Source organism: Oncorhynchus clarkii, chromosome 20, assembly GCF_045791955.1.
Source record: "Oncorhynchus clarkii lewisi isolate Uvic-CL-2024 chromosome 20, UVic_Ocla_1.0, whole genome shotgun sequence".
Taxonomy (NCBI): Eukaryota; Metazoa; Chordata; class Actinopteri; order Salmoniformes; family Salmonidae; genus Oncorhynchus; species Oncorhynchus clarkii.
The window spans coordinates 41,533,422-41,553,566 of NC_092166.1; the positions used below are offsets into that span (position 1 = coordinate 41,533,422).

Below are 20,145 nucleotides of genomic sequence, written 5' to 3' on the forward strand. Positions count from 1 at the left end.
GAGATCTCTGCAGCAGAGCTGACCGATGACTCCCTGTATGAGTGCCAGGCCACAGAAGCTGCCCTACGCTCCCGGAGAGCTAAACTCACCGTCCTCAGTGAGTATCTATCTGTCTGTCAGGAATGTGTGTGTCCAGTACAGTGTGGACTGTATAAGCAGATTGTGTGTGTGTCCAGAGCAGTGTGTGACTGTGTGTGTTCAGCAGAGTACGCGATCGTAGCTGGAGCGGAGCTTATCCAATTTGACTGGAGCATAGAGCGTTATTGGACAAGTCAGCCTTCTCGCCCGCTCCAATTTCACTCCAGTAGCCCTCAGTTCACGAGCTCAGGGCATGCCCGGCCCAGCATGCATTTGTAGTCTACTTTCTTTAGCTACTGTTATGGAGTTTGCTAAATATTTTCATAAAGAAACTGATATAAAATACAGGTGCAAAATCAAGGTGACTTACAAAGATGAGGACCAAGAGCAAGAGAGGGAGTATTGTGATGTATGTCCACAACTAAAGAATCATTGTGGAATCTGAAAAGTCACTTATCCCAAAAGCATGATGGTGTAAACTACTTATTATGTGCACATGCTAAAAGAAAGGAACGAGGTGGGTGGCTAATTAAGTGTCATTGTAGCAAAGTATTTATAAACTAAAAATCTGATCTCTTAAAGTGTTCATTCCTTTTTGTTATGTTATCTATACAATAGGCCATAATAGATTTTTGCCCAATAGGACTGGCAACTTTCAAGCATTCCTTTTGATTGGGTTATTTTGCCTAAAAACCATTAGACCTACCTATAGAAAAATAAAAAAACAACTCTGCATCTCTGCCCAGCCTGGCAAGAGTGGCCAAAAGGATGTTTAGCATCCCCAGTGGCTCTGCAAGTGTGGAGAGGATATTCTCTGCTGCTGGTTGGCTCTCCAGTCACCATCGCATGAGCCTGAAACCACAGACTGGGCAAACTGGTGTTTCTAAAAATGAATTCAAAGGCACTGTAGACAAAGCCAAATAAGGCATTTAAAAAATGTTTTCATTTGAAGTAAGTCACAGCATATATGAGCAATTTATAGACTAGAATGATTTAATACAACAAAATGTTGTTTACATGCTGAGTACTTCATGTCCCTGACTCCCTACCAGCCTAGTGTGTCACACTCGCAAATGCTAGTTATTTCTTTGTAGGCTATAGCCTTGAAATAATTGAAATAATATAGCCTAAATAATTCATTTTAACTCCCTGTCTGGCTCCTGACCTATTTAGATTGTTTATATGCTGTTTAATATGACATGTAGCCAACTTGAAATGATGTGCTATTCTTACATTGACCTTTTCATGTTGATTCAAACCATATGGTTTGGTTTCAATACATAAAAACAACATGGTAGGTCCAGGTAGTCACAACAATAGATGGGTGTTGGTTCAATGGTGATTTGAATGAATGGAGCGACTTTGGAGCAGCAGTTTCTCTTTTCTTAGTGCGGGAACGGTTTTTAGCGACGCGGTTGGAAAGGATGTGAATTTACGACTGCTCAACTCCGCTCACATACTCTGGTATAAAGTGTGTGTGTCCAGTGCAGTGTGTATATGCAGTGTGTTTGTCTAGTACACTGCATGTGTTGTCCTACAGTCCCTCCCGATGACCCAGTGATCGAAGGCTTTCCAGAGATCCTGCTGAGAGCCAATGTCTCCTATAACCTGAGCTGTGTGTCCCGCGGGGCCAAGCCACTGGGCATCATCGAGTGGAAACGGGACGGGGTGGCCCTGGAGGGAGCCTTCAGCACCACCGTGAGTTACATACAGACACAGCGGCATGTACACCGATGCATGTTGCCATATTGTATCACTAAATACACCTGTAGTTGGCTCCACCCTGTCCTCCTCTTTCTTTCTTTTTAAATGTTTTGTTTTTGTTTCTCTCTCTCTCGTTCTGACCTTTATTTTCCTTTGTTTTGTCTTTATTTAGTATGGTCAGGGTGTGAGTTGGGGTGGGCAGTCTATGTTTTGCGTTTCTATGTTTAGGTTTCTGTTTCGGGCTAGTATGGTTCTCAATCAGAGGCAGGTGTCATTAGTTGTCTCTGATTGAGAATCATACTTAGGTAGCCTGGGTTTCACTGTTGGGTTGTGGGTGTTTGTTTCCGTGTCTGTCACCACACGGGACTGTTTCGGTTTGGTTTTCGTTCATGGTCACATTTATTGTTTTGTAGTTCTTAGTGTTTAGTTTATCAGACGAAGAGGAGGAAATCTGCCTTTACACTCTTTCTCTTTCTCTTTCTCTCTCTCTCTCTCTCCCCCTCCCTCCCTCCACTCTCAATTCAATTTCAATTTAAGGGCTTTATTGGCATGGGAAACATATGCTAACATTGCCAAAGCAAGTGAAGTAGATAATAAACAAAAGTGACATAAACAATACAAATTTATATTAGACTAACAAAAGTTCCAAAAGAATAAAGACATTTCAAATGTCATATTATGTCTATATACAGTATTGTAATGATGTGCAAATAGTTCAAGTACAAAAGAGAAAATAAATAAACATAGAAATGGGTTGTATTTACAATTTTTTAAATTTATTTTTATATTTCACCTTTATTTAACCAGGTAGACCGGCCTTTCTCAATAGCAAGGCAATACTCACTGAATACATATATCTTTCTTTAATTTTTGGTCAGTCACAGTGGTTAGGTATTCTGCCATAGTGTATTCTGCCATAGTGTATTCAAATAGCATTCCAGGTTGCTCAGTTTTTTTGTTCATTCTTTCCAATGTGTCTTTTTGTTTTCTCATGATTTGATTGGGTCTAATTGTGTTGCTGTCCTGGAGCTCTGTGTGGTCTGTGTGTTTGTGAACAGAGCCCCAGGACCATCAACTACAGGTTCATCTCTCTGTAGGTGATGGCTTTGTTATGGAAGGTTTGGGAATCGCTTCCTTTTAGGTGGTTGTAGAATTTAACAGCTATTTTCTGGTGGGTGTCAGCCTAATTATTGGGTGTCGGCCTAATTCTGCTCTGCATGCATTATTTGTTGTTTTACGTTGTACATGGAGGATGTTAATTGCATAATTCTGCATGCAGAGTCTCAATTTGGTGTTTGTCCCATTTAATGAGCGGTGAGCAGACCCCAGACCTCACAACCATAATGGGCAATGGGTTCTATAACTGATTCAAGTATTTTTTTGCCAGATCCTAATTGGTTTGTCGAATTTTATGTTCGTTTGATGGCATAGAAGGCCCTTCTTGCCTTGTCTCAGATCTTTCACAGCTTTGTGGAAGCTACCTGTGGCGCTGATGTTTAGGCCAAGATATGTATAGTTTTAATTCAAATTTTATGTCACATGCGCCGAATACAGTAGGTGTAGACCTTAAAAGTAACACAATAAAATAACAGTAATGAGGCTATGTACAGTAAGGGAATACCCCCCTGAAATGGACACAAATGAATGGCAAAATATTGGCATTGGACAAACCATATACACGATGTCCAATACCACCCAGTTGATTCGTGCAAAGTTGATGGCAAATGCCATATGGCAAGTGCCAGTTGTAACACTTCAAAAATCCAACAGGGGGCGAGTGCGCTCCACCGGGGTTTTTCATATTGGAAATGCAACCCAAGTCAACATCCAAAAGCAAAATTTTGAAAAAATTATGTTTTTGTCAAAAACTTATCACCCCTTAAAAAAAGTGCTTTCTGGACCGTTTTTCGAAATTCTTTCATTTTTTTTTTTTTTGTCAATTACGCATGTGTAAGAACTGTATGAATATACTTTAGTCATATTTTATTATCATTTTTTTTTACTTGTGCATAAGGCATATGTTTTGTCCATTTGCAATATGATTTAATAGGAAGTCAAAAGTCGAAAATGTGAACTTTAAAAAAAAAACGTATCACCCTAGTAAAAAAGTGCTTGCTGGACCGTTTTTCGAAATTGTTTCGATTTTAAGTCAATTAATCATGTGTAAGAACTGTATGAATATACTTTTGTAAAATGTTATTATAATTTTTTATTTTTTTTACTTGTGCATAAGGAATATGATTTGTCCATTTGCAATATGATTTCATAGGAAGTCAAAAGTCACTTTTTTGGGGGCCAAAATTGACTGAACTGATGAACTTGGGATGGCCGGGCAGTGATAGTAGTTCATTTCCATCACTCGTTGTGTTGATTTCATCATGTCCATTTGGTGATGTTTTTTTCACTATTGAATCATATTGCAAATGCACGTGCATTTGCAATATGTTTCAATGGGCATTTACCATCACGAATTTGGCATGCTCAAAAATCCTGCAGAACTGCAAAATTGACTGGCCTGATGAACACAGGATGGCCGGGCAGTGATTCTGATTCATCTCAATCGCTCGTTAGGGTTGATTTCAGAATGTCCATTTGGTGATGTTTTTTCACTATAGAATCATATTGCAAATGCACGTGCATTGTTGTGCAACTGGTAACCCAAAAATAAAAATATGGTTGTAAATGCATTTACCGGGACTCCTATTGTCCATGCCCGCTATGGGAGTACCCTACTACGGCCCTCTATCCATGGGGGCCATCCTGAGTGATTTATGGACAGTTTAAAATATGACGATGGATGCAGATTGTGATTTTCCTCCGTGCAACTGGTGATCTGAAATGTGCATCTGGTAACCCAAAAATTAAAATACTGTTTTAAATACATTTACCGGTACTCCTGTCATCCATGCCCACTATGGGAGTACCCTACTACGGCCCTCTATCAGTGGGGGCCGTCCTGAGTGCTTTATGAACTGTTTAAAATATTCTGATGGATACGCATTGTTTTAATGATTTCATTATGTCCATTTGTTTATGTTTTCTTATTTTTTCAAAGTCACTGTGCATTTGCAATGTGTTTTAATGGGCAGGTACCATCACGAATTTGTCATGCTATAAAAATCCTGCAGGAATGTGAAATTGACTGGCCCGATGAACTCGGGATGGCTTTGCAGTGATTCTGGTTCATCTCAATCGCTCGTTAGGGTAGATTTCAGAATGTCACTTTGGTGATGGTACCTCACTGTTTAAACATATTGCAAATGGACAAGAGTCCATCAGTCAATTAGATATCATTCTGACACCAAACTGATACAAACTGACACCAAACCCACTTTCCAACTCGTTTAGTAGCCAACTATTACATACTTCAGAGCTGGCCCAAAATTCACAACGTCTTCGGTTCAAACCATAAAAAAAAAAAAACACGTAGTTACGTTCTAGCTGCGTGTCCATTTCTTATGTTATGTGTTGGCCTAGCTGAGGCGACCCCGAATCCCAAGTTTCGGCTCGATAGGTCATTTGGTGTCCGAGAAAAACCCTAATTGGTGCTGAATGAGCTATTGGACAGAAACATTGGTGTCCGTCTCTATGGGCCGAGCCGGTTTCAATGCACCTAGTCTTGCGTGTGAGACTTTTCTAAATGTCGTCATTTTTGTAATGGTCAAAATGAATTGAAGTCATTGCAAATGTACGAGGCTGTTTCTCGGTTCTCGAGAACCTTCTAGAGCCACCTAACTCACCACGCACTATCGACATGAGGTCTAGAACAGGATTCTAAAGTTTTGGAACTCTAGATCTGACGGTTCTTTAAAAGTTCCAACAAGGTAAACTAATGCAGGCAGTGTATGTCTCTATGCACCCCAATGGGTCCCTCCTTCCAAGCTGTGTGTGTGAGTGATTTAGTTTTCCTTTGAAATTGTATGGGAAAAATGACTGATTTACAGTTCATGGGGGTTGCCTAATCACACATATGAAGTTTTGGAAATATCAGACTTTTTTAACCCCTCGAAACAGCCCCTGAGACACCAATTATGGCACTTCCGGTTGGCACAGGAAGCTTAGAATCAACACAGGTAGACCTCATAGTGGCCTGATGGACTGGTACCGAAGACAGGTTCATACGGCATTCATAACCCATATAGGCTTCAGGTTGAATTTAGGAGTGCAGGCAATGTATTCCTATGGGGAGAGAAGTCATTGTAATCTGTGAGATCAAAAAACCCTGTTTTACTGTTAAGGGTTAATGCCACACGGTCAAGGTTAGGCTTGCACAGATCGGGAGGACCTTAGGAACATTCCTGTGGTGGAATTTTTCTTCTCACCCTAACGGTTCTCTCACTGTCACCCAAAATCAAATGACGTTGTGGGGCAGGCTTCATTTTGGGCCTACTTTTCTAATGGTCGCTGCGCTTAGACCGAGCGAGCTACGGTCAAGTGGGATATCTCGTTGAACTCGGCACAGTCTGGAGACTATGGTGATGCCATTTTTTGTGTTGATTTCAGAATGCCATTTTGGTGATGGTCCCTCTCCGTTTAAACATATTGCAAATGTACAAAAGTCAACTAGCAAGTCAGTGTCCATCAGTCAATTAGATGTCATTATGACACCAAACTGATATCAATTGACACCAAACCCACTTTTTCCTTCTCATTTAGAAGCCAACTATCACATATGTTAGAGCAGGCCCATAATTCACAGCGCCTTCAGTTTAAAACATAATAAAAAGGTAAAACACATAGTTACGTTCTAGCTGCGGGTCCAGTTCGGACATTATGTGAAGGCCTATGTGAGGCGACCCCGAATCCCGAGTTTCGGCTCGATAGGTCCTTCGGTGCCCGAGAAAAACCCTATTTGGTGCTGAAAATCCACTTTTTTACATGCCTTGCTACGGGGTCCTTGAATGAGCTATCGGACAGAAACGTTGGGGTCCGTCTCTATGGGCCGAGCCGGTTTCAATGCACCTAGCCTTGCGTCTCTGAGACTTTTCTAAATGTCGTCATTTTCGTAATGGTCAAAATGAATTGAAGTCATTGCAAATGTACGAGGCTGTTTCTCGGTCCGAGAACCTTCTAGAGCCACATAACTCACCACGCACTATCGACCGGAGGTCTAGAACAGGTTTCTAAAGATTCGGAACTCTAGGTCTGACGGTTATTTTTTAGCTCGAACAAAGCTGACTATTCCAGCCACTGTCTCTCTACGCACCCCAATACGTCCCTCCTTCCAAGTTGTGTTTTAGTGTGATTTAGTTTTCCTTTGAAATTGTATGGGAAAAATGACTGATTTACAGTTCATGGGGGTTGCCTAATCACATATATGAAGTTTTGGACAGATCTGACTTTTTTAACCCTTCGAAACAGCCCCTGAGACACCAATTATGGCACTTTCGGTTGGCACAGGAAGCTATAAGTCAACACACATCCTCATTGGGGTATTCTTTTACAGAATCCTGAGTTTTAAGTCTTTACGTTAAGAATTGACTGATTTACATAGGGTTGAATGCACTATGTCTATCAAACTGCAGGCAGGGTATGGATATACACTTTTAGGGGGATTTTAACCACTTCCGGTTGGTCCAGGAAGCTTAGAATCAACACAGGTAGACCTCATAGTGGCCTGATGGACTGTTACCGAAGACAGGTTCATACGGCATTCATAACCCATATAGGCTTCAGGTTGAAATTAGGGGTGCAGGCAATGTATTCCTATGGGGAGAGAAGTCAATGCAAACTGTTTGATGTAAACACCTTCTTTTTACTGTTAAGGGTTAATGCCACACGGTCAAGGTTAGGCTTGCACAGATCGGGAGGACCTTAGGAACATTCCTGTGGTGGAATTTTTCTTCTCACCCTAACGGTTCTCACTGTCACCCAAAAGCAAATGACATTGTGGGGCAGGCTTCATTTTGGGCCTACTTTTCTAATGGTCGCTGCGCCTAGACCCGAGCGAGCTACGGTCAAGCGGGATATCTCGTTGAACTCGGCACGGCCTAGGGATTATGGTAATGCCTGCTCTCTGTGTCTTTAAGCACCGCACTTTGTCACTCCATTCTTGCTGTTTGTGTGTGTGAGAGCTTTTCTTTGACATCTGTTGGGAGAAATGACTGACTTACAGTTTATGGGGGTTGCCTAATCACACAAGTTAAGTTTTGAAAAGATCTGACCTTTTTAACCCTTGGGAACTGCCACTATGACACAATTTAAGGCACTTCCGGTTGGCACAGGAAGCTATAAATGAACTCATATCCTGATTGGGGTATGCCTTTACAGAATCCTGAGTTATAAGTCTTTACGTTAAGAACTGAGTTATTTACGGAGGGTTTAGTGAGTGTGTGTGTGTTATTTCAGAAAATCATAGAAAATCACAGAAATCTCGCAGAGCTCCGCAGCACACTTTAAAAAGATTCGTATGAACACCCTGCAACTGGATCTGTAACTGTTGAAAAAAAAGAAACGCCTATTTGTGAACATCACCAATTTGTCGATGTACGATTTCTCTTAAATGACGATAGATAAATGGCTGGTTCTTTTTTTATTGACACCGGAGGCTCCTTGACTTTGACGTGAAGTGGAAAAATAATTTCTCTATTTCCATTTTGGACCTTTAATCCCAGAAAAATGGCCATAACTCAAAAACCGTTGAGGCCTAGACGCCATCTTGTTCGGGGCCAACTGCCCATTATGCCAAACCTACGCTCACCAAGTTTCAGCTTCGAAATATTTTCCGTTTTCGAGATAAGGCCCCGTCGTGATTCGTGATGTTTAGTACAATTGCCATATGATTCCTTATGCCCTCTTGTGGGAATTTCCGGGATAGCGGAAAAATGGACCAAAACTTTATTTTATAAAACGGAAACCGAATGTCCAACAAAGTTCATTTGATGACTTCCCGGTAGGTCCGGCCCTACCGCACGGCCCGACGCCGGCCGCGAATTTTACAAACGTTTTCGGAGGTCTAGTAAGGGACCGTACATTTCCAATATGGACTTTCTCACTAACCATACACGAAATGTCAAAATGTTCCCTTAAGGTACCGGTACCGAGTCATTGTGCGGGGTACAGGTCAGTCGAGGTAATTTGTATATGTAGGTAGGGGTAAAGTGACTATGCGTGTCAATGCAAATAGTCCGGGTGGCCATTTGATTAATTGTTCAGCAGTCTTAGTTTCTTATGTGCTCTAGGGCAATGGCATCGAGATGGAATTTGTATTTCTGGTCCTGGCAACTGGACCCTTTTTGGAACACCATTATTTTTGTCTTACTGTGATTTACTGTCAGGGCCCAGATCTGACAGAATCTGTGCAGAAGATTTAGGTGCTGCTGTAGGCCGTCCTTGGTTGGGGACAGAAGCACCAGATCATCAGCAAACAGAAGAGATTTGACGTAAGAGTCTAGTAGGGTGAGGCCGGGTGCTGCAGACTGTTCTAGTGCCCCTGCTAATTTGTTGATATATATGTTGAAGAGGGTGGGGCTTAAGATGCATCCAGGTCTCACCCCACAGCCCGGTGGAAAGAAATGTGTGTTTTTTTGCTCATTTTAACCACACACTTGTTTGTGTACATGGATTTTATAATGTTGTATGTTTTTCCCCCAACACCGCTTTCCATCAATTTGTATAGCAGATCCTTATGCCAAATTGAGTCAAAACCTTTGTTGAAATCAACAAATCATGAGAATACTTTGCCTTTGTTTTGATTTGTTTGTTTGTCAATTAGGGTATACAGGGTGAATACGTGGTCTGTCATAAGGTAATTTGATAAAAAGACAATTTGACATTTGCTCAGTACATTGTTTTACTGAGGAAATGTGCGAGTCTGCTGTTAATGATAATGCAGAGGATGTTCCCAAGGTTGCTGTTGACGCATATACCATGGTAGTTATTGGGATACAATGGTTCCAAATATTGGGGAAGATGCCAGAGCTAAGGATGGTGTTAAAGAGTTTAAGTATAGCCAATTGGAATTTGTGGTCTTTATATTTTATCAATTCATTTAGGATACCATCAACAAAACAGGCCTTTTTGGGTGGAACTTTTGTATTTTCTCCTGTTGTTCATTCCATGTAATTTAGAGAATCCAGTGGGTTCTGGTCATCTTTAACAAGTGGATTCTAACATTTTTATTTATCATGTATATGTTTTTGCTGTTTGTTCTTTGTTATAGAGCCAACCAGATTGGAGAAGTGGTTTATTCATACATCTCTATTTTGGATAGATTAACTCTTCGTGTTGTTTGTTTTGTGTGTTACAATTTTCCCAGAAGTGGTTAGATTCTATTGATTCTTCAGTTATATTGAGCTGATTTTTGATGTGCTATTCCTCCTTTTTCCGTATTGTATTTCTGTATTGTTTTAGTTATTCACCATAGTGAAGGTGTAGACTCAGGTTCTCTGGGTGTCTATGTTTTTGATTGGATAGGTTTCTCAATTTCTTTGTTTTTTTCATTCTTCATCAAACCATTTGTCATTGTTTTTCATTTTCTTAAGTTGTCTGCTTGATATGTTTTCATTTGATAGGGAAGCTGAAAGGTCAAATATACTGTTTAGGGGGGATTGTCTAAAAGGGATTGAATTTGTTGTTGCCTAATTGTATTTTGGTAGGTTTCTACATTACCTTCCTTCTATCTATAGCATTTCTTAGTATTGTGCAGTTCCTTTGGCTTTGATGCCTTATGAGTATTGCTCTGTTCAGGTGGACAGTGATTTTGCTATGATCTGATAGGGGTGTTCGTGGGCTGACTGTGAACGCTCTGAGAGACTCTGGGTTGTTTTATTTTATACATTATTATTGAACCTTTATTTAACTAGGCAAGACGGTTAAGAACAAATTGTTACTTACAATGATGGCCCTACCCCGGCCAATTGTGCGCCGCCCTATGGGACTCCCAATCATGGACGGTTGTGATGCAGCCTGGAATCAAACCAGGGTCTGTAGTAACGCCTCTAGCACTGAGATGGAGTGCCTTAGAATACTGAGCCACTCGGGGTTGAGATCAGTGATAAAGTAATCTACAGTACTACTCCCAAGGATGAGCTGTAGGTGTACCTACCATAGGAGTCTCCCCGAAGCCTACCAATTACTATGTACAGACGCAGCGTACGACAGAGATGCAGGAGTTGTGACCCATTCTGTAGTTTTTTTTGTCATAGTTGTTTCTAGGGGGGCATATTTGGGAGGGTATACTGTCACCTAGGTGTTTGTCCCCCTGTGTGCTGAGAGTATCAGGTTCTTGTTCAGTTCTGGCATGTAGGTCACCAGACTAGTACATGTCCCTTTGCCTGGAAATGATTGATCTCCCCCTCTAGGATGGAAGCTGTCATTGTTTAAAATATGTGGATTCTATTGGGGGGATATAGGTAGCGCACATGAGGACATTTTTCTGTGTTGAGATAATTTCCTTATTCATTTCTAGCCAAATGTAAAATGTTCATGTTTTGACTCTCTCACCCTCTCACTCTTTCTCTCTCTACCTCATTGACCACGCCCCCCCTGTCCCTCCTCTCTCTCTCTCTCTCCCCTCCTCGAAACCCCCACTCCAGGAGGTTCTCCCAGACAGAAAGAGGGTGACGACAAGGAGCTTCCTGCCCATCATCCCAGAGGACAAAGACACGGGACACAACTTCACCTGTGTGGCCAGCAACAAGGCTGTCCCAATGGGAAAACGCACCACTGTCACCCTCAACGTGCACCGTAAGTGTGTTTGTATGTGTGTAGGTCTGTGTGTATGTGTGAATGTGTTTTAAGATAATTGAATCTTTCTCTCTTTCTCTCTTTCTCTCCCTCCTTCCCGCTCCCCCTCCCTCCCTCCCTCCATCCTGCAGACCCCCCCAAGGTGAACCTATCCATGGAGCCTCGGTCTGTCCTGGAGGGAGAGAGAGTCATCTTCACCTGCCAGGCCACCGCCAACCCTCCCATCATGGGTATCCGGTCAGTAGTAGTCTGATGTGTGTGTGTGTGTGTGTGCCACTTCCACCCCTACCGCCAAATATGGCACTGTACAACGTGACCGGTCGGGAGTAGGCTACAGTACTAAGAGCAAAATAGTCCTAACATTTCCACACCCTAATTGTAGTCTAACCAATACCCAAATGGAGATTCAGTGAAAATAAAAATCTGATCGATTTACCAAGACCAGTCTCCATGTTTGTCTCAGAGCAGCGCGAAACGGTGCTGAAATAGTTAACACGCGGGTAGAATACTGCTTCAAATCATATTATAACAATTGTATGACTTTGGGACTTTCAGTAAGCTACAATTAGTTGCCTTCATTAGCCTACTTTATTCCCAGATTTAGGTCATGGTAACCATTCAGATCACATTAACTTCTTATGGCTGCAGGGGCAGTATTGAGTAGCTTGGATGAAAGGTGCCCAGAGTCAACGGCCTGCTTCTTAGTCCCAGTTGCTGATATATGCATATTATTATTAATAGTAATAATAACAATCTGAAGTTTCTAAAACTGTTTGAATGATGTCTTCGAGTATAACAGAACTCTTATGGCAGGCAAAAACCTGAGAAGAAGTCCAAACAGGAAGTGGAAAATCTGAGATTGGTTGATTTTTAACCCAGCCCCTATTGAATACACAGTGGGATATGGATAAAGTTGCACTTCCTAGGGCTTCCACTAGATGTCAACCGTCTTTCGAAACTTGAATGAGGCTTCTACTGTGTTGTGGAGCCGGATGGGAGCTCTTTGAGTCAGTGGTCTGGCAGAGAGCCAGGTCCTGGTCACGCGCATTTCACATGTTAGCGACCTGCGTTCCATGGCTATAGACATAGGAATTCTCCGGTTGGAACTTTATTGAAGATTTATGATAACAACATCCCAAAGATTGATTCTATACTTAGTTTGATAAGTTTCTTCGACCTGTAATATAACTATTTGAAGTTTTCATCTGACGTTCGGATGGACCTGCACGAGCGTTTGGATTTGTGTACTAAACGCGCTAACAAAAGTAGCTACTTGGACATAAATAATGGACATTATCGAACAAATCAAGCATTTATTGTGGAACTAGGATTCCTGGGAGTGCATTCTGATGAAGATCGTCAAAGGTAAGGGAATATTTATAATGTGTTTTCTGATTTCTGTTGACTCCAACATGGCGGATAATTGTATTTATTTTCTGACTGCCATCTCAGATTATTGAATGGTATGCTTTTTCCGTAAAGTTTTTTTGAAATCTGACACAGCGGTTGAATTAAGGAGAGGTATATCTATATTTACATGTCTAACAATTGTATTTATCAACATTTATAATGAGTATTTCTGTAAAATGATGTGGCTCTCTGCAATATCACCGGATGTTTTTTGGAACTAGTGAACGTAACGCGCCAATGTATACTGAGATTTTTTTATTTAAATATGAACTTTATCAAACAAAACATACATGTATTGTGTAACATGAAGTCCTATGAGTGTCATCTGATGAAGATCATCAAAGGTTAGTGATACATTTTTTCTCTATTTGTGCTTTTTGCGACTCCTCTCTTTGGCTGGAAAAATTGATGAATTTGTCTGTGAGTTGGTGGTGACCTAACAATCATTTGTGGTGCTTTTTCTGTAAAGCCTATTTGAAATCGAACACCGTGGTGTGATTAACAACAAGATTACCTTTAAAACGGTATAAGATACATGTATGTTTGAGGAATTTTAATTATGAGATTTCTGTTTTGAATTTGGCGCCCTGCACTTTCACTGGCTGTTGCCTTCCTGAGCAGTATGACAGCTGTGTGGTCCCATAGTGTTTATACTTGCGTACTATTGTTTATACAGATCAACGTGGTACCTTCAGGCGTTTGGAAATTGCTCTCAAGGATCAACCCGACTTGTGGAGGTCTCCAATTTGTTTTCTGAGGTCTTGGCTGATTTCTTTTGATTTTCCCATTATGTCAAGCAAAGAGGCACTTAGTTTGAAGGTCCGCCTCGAAATACATCCACAGGTACACCTCCAATTGACTCAAATGATGTCAATTAGCCTATCAGAAGCTTCTAAAGCCATGACATCATTTTCTGGAATTTTCCAAGCTGTTTAAAGGCACAGTCAACTTAGTGTATGTAAACTTCTGACCCACTGGAATTGTGATACAGTGAATTATAAGTGAAATAATATGTCTGTAAGCAATTGTTGGAAAAATTACTTGTGTCATGCACAAAGTAGATGTCCTAACCGACTTGCCAAAACTATAGTTTGCGAACAAGAAATGTGTGGAGTGGTTGAAAAACAAGTTTTAATGACTCCAACATAAACTGTATGTAAACTTCCGACTTCAACTATATATATATTTTTTTCCAGCCCTTTGTCCACTGATCTCCACGGATGGTTGTTGGCATGGTTCTATGCTCTGAAAAAACACATTTGTGTTTTTAGTACACAATTTTCGATTTTATTACAACAGTATGCCTAAACATTGATAGGCTATATACATTTTTTAAAAGAAAATGTACTGAAACCTCTCAGCTCGGACTCATTTTCAAGTCCTCTGGTGTTTACAGTCCTAACCCTGGAACGGGTAGCACCATAGAAAGAAGCTGGCTTGATGAAAACTGACTGTAAGCCGGAAAAAGGTCTGCTCGGACCAAAACACACTGCTGCCCGGGTTTGCATTGCAAATGAGGGCATAAACTGGGTCAAGACACCAGCAGAGTAAGTAGACCTTTATGTAGTAAAACAAAGGTTAATTCAAAATAAATAAATGAAATACCTACAACACAGACAATAGGCCTACAGTATATCTAAAAATATTATTGTAGGTCTGCCGACTTTAAACCCGATCAAACTTGTTTGGCTTCAACTGAAAACATTCATCCGTAACTCTGCCAATCCTACAGTACAAGCAAAGATGAACTGGTGAAGGCCATCAAGACGTTTTGGCTTGAGACATTGACAATACAATTCTCCCCCTACCCTCCTTGGCAAGAGTGTATTGTTCTGCTAATTGCCCATAATGGGTAGTGTCATGAGAATTATGTTCTCGATGTTCATAAATCAATTCAATTAAACTACTCAGTCTGCTAATCAGGATTTGTAAGACACTGATTGAAATGAAACAGACGGAGGCCCAGCTAAAATAGTCAATAAGGTTTATTCACGAGAGCGCTGGTCTGTTGTACAAAACCATTCATTTTATACTGGCTTCTTACGCACATACTTTCACACACAAACATTAGGTATCCTACGCACACACTGTCCTGCTACCCAGCCCACAAAGATTAGGGGAGTCCGTGAGAATCACTCCCCGTCCTCCCTCAAGATAGGGAGACCCTGGGAAGTACTCTCAGTGGCCCCCAGCCAAGGTCGGCACCAAATTTGGCTCAGACAGTCTGTGTTTAAGATACTGTAGAGACATATTTGTACAGATATATTGTTTTACTGACTAAAACTACACCCATCATTAATTAATTATGATTTTAATCAATTTCATACAATTACAATGGGGCAAAAAAAAGTATTTAGTCAGCCACCAATTGTGCAAGTTCTCCCACTTAAAAAGATGAGAGAGGTCTGTAATTTTCATCATAGGTACACTTCAACCATGACAGACAAAATGAAAAAGAAATCCAGAAAATCACATTGTAGGATTTTTTATGAATTTATTTGCAAATTATGGTGGAAAATAAGGATTTGGTCAATAACAAAAGTTTCTCAATACTTTGTTATATACCCTTTGTTGGCAATGACAGAGGTCAAACGTTTTCTGTAAGTCTTCACAAGGTTTCCACACACTGTTGCTGGTATTTTGGCCCATTCCTCCATCTAGTTCTCCTCTAGAGCAGTGATGTTTTGGGGCTGTTGCTGGGCAACACGGACTTACAACTCCCTCCAAAGATTTTCTATGGGGTTGAGATCTGGAGACTGGCTAGGCCACTCCAGGACCTTGAAATGCTTCTTACGAAGCCACTCCTTCTTTGCCCGGGCGGTGTGTTTGGGATCATTGTCATGCTGAAAGACCCAGCCACGTTTCATTTTCAATGCCCTTGCTGATGGAAGGAGGTTTTCACTCAATCTCACGATACATTGCCCCATTCATTCTTTCCTTTACACGGATCAGTCGTCCTGGTCCCTTTGCATAAAAACAGCCCCAAAGCATGATGTTTCCACCCCCATGCTTCACAGTAGGTATGGTGTTCTTTGGATGCAACTCAGCATTCTTTGTCCTCCAAACACGACGAGTTGAGTTTTTACCAAAAGGTTATATTTTGGTTTCATCTGACCATATGACATTCTCCCAATCTTCTTCTGGATCATCCAAATGCTTTCTAGCAAACTTCAGATGGGCCTGGACATGTACTGGCTTAAGCAGGGGGACACGTCTGGCACTGCAGGATTTGACTCCCTGGCGACGTAGTGTGTTACTGATGGTAGACTTTGTTACTTTGGTCCCAGCTCTCTGCAGGTCATTCACTAGGTCCCCCTGTGTGGTTCTGGGATTTTTGCTCACCGTTCTTGTGATAATTTTGACCCCACGGGGTGAGATCTTGCGTGGAGCCCCAGATCGAGGGAGATTATCAGTGGTCTTGTATGTCTTCCATTTCCTAATAATTGCTCCCACAGTTGATTTCTTCAAACCAAGCTGCTTACCTATTGCAGATTCAGTCTTCCCAGCCTGGTGCAGGTCTACAATTTTGTTTCTGGTGTCCTTTGACACCTCTTTGGTCTTGGCCATAGTGGAGTTTGTAGCGTGACTGTTTAAGGTTGTGGACAGGTGTCTTTTATACTGATAACAAGTTCAAACAGGTGCCATTAATACAGGTAATGAGTGGAGGACAGAGGAGCCTCTTAAAGAATAAGTTACAGGTCTGTGAGAGCCAGAAATATTGCTTGTTTGTAGGTGACCAAATACTTATTTTCCACCATAATTTACAAATAAATTCATTCAAAATCCTACAATGTGATTTTCTGGATTTCTTTTCTCATTTTGTCTGTTATAGTTGAAGTGTATCTATGATGAAAACTACAGGCCTCTCTCATCTTTTTAAGTGGGAGAACTTGCACAATTGGTGGCTGACTAAATACTTTTTTGCCCCACTGTATATGGTTTCAGGGTGGAGTATTCTAATCATTTATTTAAACCTATAAATTCCATCAACAGGTAGATGGATGGCTACTTTTGTATTCAAATGTATTGAATGAATGTATTAATTATTCATTTACCATATTTTGGAGATGATTTTGTTTTCAAATAACCGAAAGTGAGCGGTTGTAATCTGAATAAATGGAAAAGGCCATTCTTAAACATTGGGTGAGACAATCAGCCCTTTTAATTTTGTCTGGCTTGCCATTCCAAATAAAATGGAATATTTGTTGCTCATATAATTTAAACAGGTCGCTCTCCGCCTGACTCTCCACTTATTTTAGTTAAACTCTCTTCACAGACCGTGATTATTTGAGACCAAACTAATTGTAGAGTTGAGTTCCTCTGTCCAGTGTCTGTGTTCTTTTGCCCATCTTAAACATGTATTTTTATTGGTCAGTCTGAGATAGGGCTCTTTCTTTGCAAATCTGCCTAGTAGGCCGGAGTCGCCTCTTCACTGTTGACATTGAGACTGGTGTTTTGCGGGTACTACTTAATGAAGCTGCCAGTTGAGGACTTGTGAGGCGTCTGTTTCCTCAAACTGGACACTCTAATGTACATGTCCTCTTGCTCAGTTGTGCACCAGGGCCTCCCACTCCTCTTTCTATTCTGGTTAGAGCCAGTTTGCGCTGTTCTGTGAAGGGAGTAGTACTCAGCATTGTACCAGATCTTCAGTTTCTTGGCAATTTCTCACATGGAATAGCCTTCATTTCTCAGAACAAGAATAGACTGACGAGTTTCAGAAGAAAGTTATTTGTTTCTGGCCTTTTTGAGCCTGTAATCAAACCCACAAATGCTGATGCTCCAGATACTCAACTAGTCTAAAGAAGGCCAGTTTTATTGCTTCTTTAATCAGGACAACAGTTTTCAGCTTTGCTAACATAATTGCAAAAGGGTTTTCTAATGATCAATTAGCCTTTTTAAAATGATAAATTAGCTAACACAATGTGCCATTGTAACACAGGAGGGATGGTTGCCGTTAATGGGCATCTGTACACCTATGTAGATATTCCATAAAAAATCTGCCGTTTCCAGCTACAATAGTCATTTGCACCATGAACAATGCCTACACTGTATTTCTGATAAATTTGATGTTATTTTAATTGACAATTCTTTTTGCTTTTCATTCAAAAACAAGGACATTTCTAAGTGACCCCAAACTTTTGAACGCTGGTGTGTTATGTCGGGAAAAAGTCAGTTATAAATTCTTCTGTCTTAGTTAAAAACAAGTTATGATCCAGTAGGCTTTGATTAAATTTCCAATGTCCTCACCCACGTGGAAATTATGTAAGAGTAATATATATATGCTAATTATGTGATGGTTCGACCGAGAGAATGACATAAGTAAGTAATCAAGAAGACTAGCTTAATTAAACCTTCACCATGTATATCTCACTAGGTCAGGGTATTTAAGCCTCCATATATCCACTAATATATCCATGACATTCATAATTTCCTTAAGTGCATGAGGGTGATTAGTTTGTAGTGTGTTTTCCTTTACGGTCTATAGAGGTATTTAAACGGTATTATATAATCTCCCACCATAATAATACAGTCTTGTGTTGCTTGTAGGGTTGATAAATGATTATATATATTTTCAAAGGAGCGTGGATCATCATTATTTGGACCGTATAGGTTAAGTCATATCTGTTTATGATCCAATAACATATTTAAACTCATCCATCTACCTTGAGGATCTGCTTGGACAATTTGCACATTTGGATCAAATTTACTATTATTTAATATCATCACGCCTTTTGAATTTCTTTGCCCATGGGAGAAGTATATTTCGCCCCCCCCCCAGTTCTTTTTCCACAAAACTTCATCTAAAATTGTTGAATGAGTTTCCTGTAAACAAATAGATATTATATTCCTTCTCTTTTAGCCAGGTAAATACTGATAATAAGAAAAGACTATCTGCTAAGCCATTACAATTATAACTAGATATACTTATTTCACCCATTACAATCATGCGACAAGTTTCATTTCTATTTATCATAATATATGTTTGTAAATGTACCATTATAAAGTAACATGATGATTGAGTGTCTATATGGCTGTACCATGATATTTGCATTGCTACCTCAAATTGTTCCCCACTATTCTACCCTCTAAAACCCCTCCTCATCCCAAGTTTGGTTGTCACCCCAATGACCGGCAGATCAACCCCAACCCCCCGGATCCCATGGCTCCCGAGAGACCAGGAGACCTTCAAAAATCGCACACAGTTCCACCCACAGAACAGAAGCAGATCAACCGCCGAAAGCATTTCCAACGCCCTTGATTTGTATTTTAATATACATATTCAAAAATATATACTTAAAAAATCCTGCTTATCTAAATTTCCATAATTAGCCATTAATATTTGTAGTAATGTAGGCAGTTTATTCAAAGGATTGTTACCTCTTACCAGTATTGCCATTACAAAAATAAAATTTTGGCAAGCAATTATTATTTTAGGAAACAATTATTGTGATTCATCCTATATTGTCCCTAACATCTGTCACTCCCTCGCAACAGTTGTGGGATACACACACACACACACACACACACACACTCAACCCCTTTCCCCCACAAACAACCATATACTCAGATTCTCAACAGTTGCACCATCCCAGAGCCCAACCTAAGAAAGGCTTTGACAATTAACGATTGTTACGTCTTAGGTGATGGAGATCAGATATACCCCCTTCCCCTGAAACACTCACATGCGGTCCCCCACATGTGGGTTAGGGCGTTGGACTAGTAACCGAAAGGTTGCAAGATCGAATCCCCGAGCTGACATGGTAAAAATCTGTAGTTCTGCCCCTGAACACGGCAGTTAACCCACTGTTCCTAGGCCGCCATTGAAAATAAGAATTTGTTTGTAACTGACTTGCCTCGTTAAATAAAGGTAAAATAAAAATAAATTGTGACCATATTCCCAAGCATCTCTGTGCAGTCAGACCTTTGATGATTTTGTGCCACCAGGGCCACAATAATATGCTCTCTAAATGTCCAAGTGTGAACCCCCTCCCCATGGGTTACTGCAGCTAGTGTTGCCAGTACTGCCACTGCCTGGGTGGGTGTACCCCACTGGAATCCCCACCGGCTAGGTACAAGGTTGTCAAGGTTCTCATTAGCAGCTTTGAGAATTTACTTGAATATTATGCTCTCCCATGAGGGGGGAGAGCATTGGTCCTACAAAGCTTTGGCTTTGTAGGACCAACCCTGCCAGGTAGGCTCAGAATCTTGAGAGGGCTTTGGCTTTGTAGGACCAACCCCGCCAGGTAGGCTCAGAATCTTGAGGGG

The 20,145-nt window shown here is 40.8% G+C and overlaps 1 protein-coding gene across 1 annotated transcript in view; it reads left to right on the top strand.

Moving 5' to 3' along the window:
* Window positions 1-20,145, top strand: part of LOC139377429 (kin of IRRE-like protein 1) — a 96,394-nt gene that overhangs the window by 52,172 nt on the left and 24,077 nt on the right. The window contains exons 3-6 of the mRNA XM_071120459.1: window positions 1-97; window positions 1,619-1,776; window positions 11,319-11,469; window positions 11,601-11,706. The exon at window positions 1-97 is cut by the window's left edge and continues 53 nt beyond it. Coding sequence (XP_070976560.1) covers window positions 1-97; window positions 1,619-1,776; window positions 11,319-11,469; window positions 11,601-11,706 — 512 coding nt within the window. The remainder of the gene's footprint in view (window positions 98-1,618; window positions 1,777-11,318; window positions 11,470-11,600; window positions 11,707-20,145) is intronic.